General features: G+C 39.7%; 1 protein-coding gene across 1 annotated transcript in view; it reads left to right on the top strand.

Moving 5' to 3' along the window:
• The first annotated feature begins 2,377 nt into the window (after nt 1–2,377).
• LOC138056348 (GATOR1 complex protein NPRL2-like) overlaps nt 2,378–7,500 on the top strand; it is a 29,325-nt gene continuing 24,202 nt past the window's right edge. Inside the window, exons 1-2 of the mRNA XM_068902127.1 lie at nt 2,378–2,495; nt 4,018–4,109. Of these exons, the coding sequence (XP_068758228.1) occupies nt 2,397–2,495; nt 4,018–4,109 (191 nt within the window). The 5' untranslated portion in view covers nt 2,378–2,396. The remainder of the gene's footprint in view (nt 2,496–4,017; nt 4,110–7,500) is intronic.

Here is a 7,500-nt window from a genome sequence, read left to right on the forward strand (position 1 = left end):
ACAAAAAGAGGATTTTAACTCCTTTATCCCAGCAAAGATTACAACATTTCCGTGCGCAAATTCCGCGCTAGTTGCTCGGAGGTGAATAATTAACAATTATCCTGCGAAATGGCGCGGAATATTGGCTGATACTTACAATAGCCGACGAGTTTCAGTGAAAAAAACACTTGCAACAAAAGGCATACAGCGCGATAACAAGCACGGTGACCCCATCTTTTTATTGCATGTTTTTAATGTCCTGTGTTTTTTTTTTTTTTTTTTTAATGTTTAAGGCGAATGGCTGACCTCCAGGTAGGGTGAGTATACTGGCCACAAGACATAGCGACTAATCAGTCAACGACAACGGTTCACCTTAAACGGGGGGTGCACCAGCACGTCAAAAATCACCAGGGAATGGAACTTTGCTCCTACAGACGAAGAAAAGGAAAGGAAAGGAACTTTATTTAAGTGTCTAGTAGATTTAGCGCTAGGGCACTAATTGGGGACACTGTAAAGTGAAATTAACAATTAACACAACAAGTCAAATGTTGGTTTTTGAGGAGAGGGGAAACTGGAGTACCCGGAGAAAACCTCTCGGTGCAGAGTAGAGAACCAACAAATTCAACCCACATATGACGCCGAGTCCAGGAATCGAACCTGGGCCACATAGGTGGGAGGCGAGTGCTCTCACCAATGTGCCATCCCTGCATGCCGAAGAACAAGGGACAAACAAACAAGGAATTGCATTCAGGAGACGCCTCGTCCGACTTAGACTCCAAAATGACAATTCAACGCTAAACACGACGAACACATAACTAGACAACAAACACGAGAGGCAAAAGGACAAAAAAGAAAAAAAAGCCGAACTGGGCAACGGCGAATGACAGGCCAGGCGAGGCCACCTGTTGAAAAGACTCATCCTGCAAAGGCAGGTTCACCACGAATATGCAACCAGAAAGAGAGGAAATAACAGGGCAACAGCAAGGCAGACTAAAAGCTAGCGAGATAAAGGAAACAGAGCAGCGCAAGAACAAGTGATTCTTTTGTCAAAATATACTGTTAATTAACGATTATTCGCCGAAGGCGAAGTGATTATCGGTGAATATTCACCAATAATCACTTCGCCTTGGGCGAATAATTGTTTTAGTATAAATACACAGGTAATTATTTCAAAAAAGAGAAAAAAAGAAAACATTTCAACGCGAAATCATCTTCACTTACAGTGGCAAAACGACTCCTGGCAGCCATTTTGTCCGTGGAGGTGATTATCGGCTGATAATCCGAGATAGCGAGCCAACGAGAGCGCGCAATTTTGTATAATCACCTGTGTATTTATACTAATACCTAATAAGTACATGTACAGTACAACATAAGGCAATTGAGTTTTTCCTTTACTGATTTTTCTATCCAGTTGGTATATCAGTTTCAACAGTCACATCCTTTAATAACTTCTTGAAATCAAAAATGCAAAAGACATTATTTAATTGAGGCATCAACAGGTTCTCCCTAAAGCTTTTGAAGACTCCCTAAAAAACCCTTACGAATCCCTTTAAATTCCTAATGGTGTTCATATGCGATGGTAACTAATTTATTGTAATTACTGAGTTCCCCCAAGCATCTTAATTAGATATTTGAGGATCTTTCAAGGATCCTAAGGACATCATCACTGACTCTTTGAGGATCTTTACAACTCCTGATTACAATTGAAGATATTTAAAGAAATTTCAAAGATTTTCAAGGATCCTTGAAAGATTCTCATCTTCAAAGATCTTTTGCAGGTCGTTGTCGATCTTTAAGGATCCTTGAAGATCCTCAACTGAGATCCTCTGAGATTTTTCACCAGGGCAGTCCGACATCTTGTGCTATGTTTATTGAACCAATTAAAGTTTCTCCAGTAAAACGATTCTCAGTTTCGCCAAGTTTCCATTCTGACATCACTTGGACTCGAGTAGCCCTCCAGCCTGAGACTTCCGTTTCACGGAAAGCCTCGGCAAGAACTTCTGTGCCCACTTCCGGTTCTAGCACCGCCAATGATCCTATCAAACGTGAAGTAAACATCGTTTTCAATTACCCCTGCGCCGACGTTTAATTGGGTTACTTTTGCCAAAAAGGTCCGTCTTTAATTTTGCATTGTGTGACCAGCGTGAATCGGCGTTAGTTTTGACAGCTGATCCTTTGTCCAGTGAATCGTTTTGTGAGACAACAGAATTTGCATCCTTGCCTCTTTCAGACCCCAAAACAAACTCTGATAACTTTGCGCGCAGCCCAAACACGTCTAACGTCTAAAGGTACACGTAATCAGGACGTGAACTTGAAAGCTCCCGAAGAATCGAAATGCAAAGGGACTCGGTCGAGTTTGGGACTGTCGTGGACGTGAGTAACTGGATACTAAGGTTGGATTCCAATATGGCCGACGAATGCGCTTTTCTGTGAGGATCATGGCAAGTAATGACGATATACAGTGCATATTATTTTGTGAATTTCATCCGATTGCTGGGCCCAAAATCGTTCATCAAGTGAGTTAAAGTTTTGTAGAATTTCCACCATACTACTTTTGGAATTGAGGGGAAAGGGAATCTAAGAGAAGCCGACAAAAATGTGAACCCATTTAAAGGTTTGTCTCGAAAAGGTGAAGACAAGGTATTAGAATTAAGCGAATTTAATTTTTTGCTTTACTGGAGAATAATCCGACACCCAAAGCCGTATCCTGAAAATTGCGGGATAAAAAGGTTCAAGATCAGCAAGACCACCCCCAATTCGAAATATGCTGAGTTTTAGACAGTTTCGTTACCAGTCTCTCTCTTCTCCCGTCTCCTCTCCGTGAGACAATGACTGTTTGAAAGAAATATAGGGATGGGGTGGTCTTGCCTACCTCGTATCCGTGTATCTGCATAATTTATCCACTCCATTCCACTCTATGAGTATTTTGAGGGGAGGTGTGATCATGTATCTATGTATCCAGCAATTTTCAGTGTGTAGCTTGGAGTGGTGGAGGTATTCTGCAGTTACTCCAAAATTTGGAATGTTGAAAGAGCCATGCACAACACCTTGAATCAAAGCACCAATTTCTCAGCTCAACAGAGAGATACTTGACAGAAAGGCATGTACGGCTTTATAAGGTTCCTGCGGCAGCTATTGATTGCCTGTCCATGAGCGAACTTGAAGCACAGTTTACAGACAGCTGGAATACGCTGCATACAGGTTTTGCTAATTTATTAATGTCAGGAATTAACCTATCCATGCCTCAAATGCGCTAGATTGCCCCACATTGACAAGTAAAATGGTCTGGCGCTAGACAGAGTAAAATTCATCAAGTGTCACTCTCAGAGGTCAATGGGTTTAGAATCCTTTAGAGCAGGAACCAGTTACAAATCATCTGAAGCCTAAAATCAACATTTCATGCTTAGTTACGTGTAACATAATGGACAATTGGTAGGGTTTACATGGAAATTGGAAATAAAAAAAATCAGCTGATCATAGGTAGCTCACAGAGGGTATCACAAAACCAACCTGAATCACCTCAAGATGCAGTAAGTTTTCTTTACTTATCTTGCGCCTCACTCTGTACACTGTATATATAATCTATGTCACCCCATTTTTATTGCTCATATCCATCCACATCCATTTTCAACAATAATTGTTATGGATAATGATTGCTTATTGACTGCCAAAGTACAGGTTGAATGAAAAATAATTAATAATTCTACTTATATGTGAGTCATTTATTCCCATTCTAGAGCACAGCAATAGACAAATTCAGCTAACTCAATGTTGTACCCAATTCAAAGCTTTTGGGAATAAAACATTTTGTTCCAAGTATTTCCATATCATTTAAATGTGAATGCTTCATTGTCGTGCAAATTCAACACACAAAGAATCTTAACCCCGAGAAATTTGAATTGGGTACAACATTGAGTTAGCCGAATTTGTCTATTCCCATTCTAGGGCACAGCAATTTTAGCTTAAATTACTTGGATGAAAATCTTTGTTGATGTTCTCAATGTTAATGGCTTATTCTCTTTGTAAACTTTCACACAGTATCCAGAGGACTACATTTCTAAAGAGGAGTTTGATTGTGTTGCTGTTTATATTATTCCAAAGCCAGAGCTGCAAAGCAAGCTGATTACCATGTAAGAATCCTTCTTTGACTCCCATCAATGAGCCACACAAGGTTTGCAGATGGTATGCAGTTTTGGGAGAGGGATTTGCTTATTAAATTTCAGTGTGCATCAATTGAATACCAATGTTCCACCCATACCAGGTTAAATACCAAATAGATACTCCCAAGCCAAGAGGAATTAGAGCATTGCTTACTTGACCCTGCTGACAAAAACCCTGATACTTCACTTCTGTAATCACTTCCTGATTTGTTTAATATGTTTGTACTACTGGCAATATGAAAACCATTGATCTACAGTAAACCAACTGCTACATCTTTAAAATTATCTATTAATGCCCTCCTACATGTACATGTATTGTCTCAAGTTTAGAGTTCAGGGGTTGGGAAGTCATTTGTGGCTGATATAGCTGGCGGTCATGGACAAAAGTGTTGAGACTTGAGGTAGCATCACTTAAGAGATAACCCCCCCTCCTCCCTATCAATGTTGGATTTTCCAGGAAAAACAAATGTAGGATGTATGCAGATGATACGCATCTAACATTTTCAAGCAATGATATAACTGCCATAGACGAGACTTTAAATCGAGATCTCGAGTCAGTCAATAATTGGCTTGTCTCTAATAAACTTACATTGAATGGAACTAAAATTGAATTTATGTTAATTGGCTCAAGGCAGCGATTAAATACTTTACTGAGACCTCCGCATCTTACCATTGGCGGTGTTCCTGTTAATCAAGTATCTACTGCAAAATCCTTAGGTGTCTATATACATGAAAATCTCTCTTGGGGCTCTCACATTGAGAAGTTAATTAAGAAAGTTGCCTCCGGTGTTGGCGCTCTTAAACGAATCCACTCTTTTGTTCCTTTTGAAACTCTGAAGATTATTTTCAATGTCTTAGTGAGGCCACACTTTGACTATTGCAGTGTTGTGTGGGGAAACTGCAACTTAACGCTTTCAAATAAATTGCAGAAGCTACAAAATCGTGCTGCCCGAATTTTAACTTTTTCCAGTTATGACACTGATGTTGAAGATTTATTTAGTAAACTTGGGTGGAGAAAATTAAGTTCTCAGTGTGAAATACAGAAAGCTATTATGGTATTTAAATCCTTAAAATGGTCTTACACCTGAGTATCTAAGTGAGCAGTTTGTTAACCGTTCTGATGTAACTGAATATCTATAGAGGGACTCAGTAAACAAACTTGCTGTTCCATTGCCCCGCACCAACTTTTTGAAAAACAGCTTTAGTTACAGTGGTGCGGTACTTTGGAACAGTTTACCTTCTGATCTGCGGCGGGCAGAATCTTTAAGTGACTTTAGTCATCTACTCAACTCATTTTATCCTCTTAAGTAATTTTTTTATTTTAGACACGGCATTCATGTAAAGCAGTTTTTATGGTTTTATTTGATGTAGGATTGGATATTGTTAGACAGTTAGATATAGTTAGTTTAATTATGTACATGTAATTACATATGAAGTAATAACTGATGAATATACCGTGTTGAAATAAAGTTCACATACATACATACATACAGGAAGAACATTGAATAAATTATGGGGGAGGGGGGGGGGGGCACAAGAGCATGATTTTTCCCAAATAGTACAGCCAATAGTTAGAATCATCATACAAGGTGTGAAGTTAAATGATGCATGCAACTGAACCTTCCCAACAACTTTTGACCAGGATTGTACTAATCTTACTTTTTTTTACTAAACAAAACAGGATGATTGTACCGTTTTTTTTTTTTTTTAATGAGTACCCGGTAAGCTGTGAATAATTTGCCTCCCTATTTACGGTTTCTTGCACTTGTGAGGACTGAATTGCAAGGGGTGCAACGTGCCAACATCATGCTGAAAACTTAATGTGTATTAGCAGGCCTTCTGATAGGGTGCGATTAAAAAATGCAAATTGTGCGATTTTTTCAGGGCAGATTGTGCGATTAGAAAGGCCAATTGTGCGATAAATAATGTAAATTATGCGATTTTTTTCTCAGCAATTTTGAGCTTGTTTTATAAGGTTTCAGGTTAAGAAAAACACTTATTTGCTGCCCTAAAGACATTTTGAACACAAAGGAACAGTAATTATGTATCTCAATCGACATTAGTTGGGATAAATTTAAAAAAATGAGGTCTTCTGCACTACCGGTGCACCACGTTAAAAGTTGAAAGGACACAGCGCTAACATGCCAAATGAATGATCAAGGTGCTTGTCAACCACGAACTTCCGAAGATGGTCAATCACAATAGGGCCATACCCCCATTTACACGAGAGAAAATAAGCCACGGCTTTCTCTGGCCGCGGCTTACAGAAGACTCAAATGTTCACGCCGCATAAATGGTACAAAATCTACGTTCACGTCTTTTTCAAGCACAGCTTATATTGACCTGGGAATATATATTCGTATAAATAGTTCCTGTTGCGTATTTTGTACACCATGGCCAGAGTAAGCCGCGGCTTATTTTCTCTCGTATAAAAGGCCCTAATATTGCACGACGAGAAAAAGATCAGTCCATTGTCCACGTGGAGCGTACCTGTGAGGTACTTTTCTTGCTCGATCGTCAGCTGTCAGATTAGGCGGAAGGTGGGAACTTCCTTCTTCGTCGAAGAAAAAGCGAGCGTTTTCACAACAAACTTATCCATGAGTAAGTTTTTATCAGTTTTCAACGAAAGAAACTACATGTACATTTTGCCGAAAAATATACAACTTCGCTTATTTTTCACAAATCTCTTCTCTCAGAGAAGGCAACTGTGTCATTTCAGTGGTGTGTATACAAGGGCGTGTTTGTGTTGCACCAATAGAAGGAGACTCGTACCAGGTCCCGACACGAAAAATAGAGCCTTGAACTTCGAATGTTTACGAAATCGAAGGTGACAAAGGTTTTTTAGCCTTTTTCCAAGATAAATCATCTTTAAAATGGCGTATTTATGCAGGAATTTTTAAGAAACGTGTTGATTTATGTTTCATTTTATGAATTTTGTGCGTCCTTTTGTGAATTATGCGATTTTTCGTGAATTGTGCGATCGGATGCGATTTGAGGTCGATTGTGCGAAATCGCACCATCGCGTAATATCAGAAGGCCTGTATTAGGCACCTCTCACAATGGCTGTATGGTCCATGTTGGATCTCCAAACCCAGCACCACAGTCAGGTGTCATTTTCTTATGAGGGAGGGAAACCACATTATTCAGAGGGAAAGCCTTGAATCAGGCTGTGATGGTGGAGGTCAGAGCTGTGAGGCTGATACATTTACAATGTAACTACTACTCCAGCTGGACTCCCCAAAGTGCACTGCATGCTGCACAGAGTTTTACCATTGGGTCTCCCCTTACGTGTTTGCTCACGTAACACTTTGGTTCCTTTGGGCAAAGGGTACTCTAAATGAAAATGCACAATGAAAGTATC

Source organism: Montipora capricornis, chromosome 7 (assembly GCF_036669925.1).
Source record: "Montipora capricornis isolate CH-2021 chromosome 7, ASM3666992v2, whole genome shotgun sequence".
Classification (NCBI taxonomy): Eukaryota; Metazoa; Cnidaria; class Anthozoa; order Scleractinia; family Acroporidae; genus Montipora; species Montipora capricornis.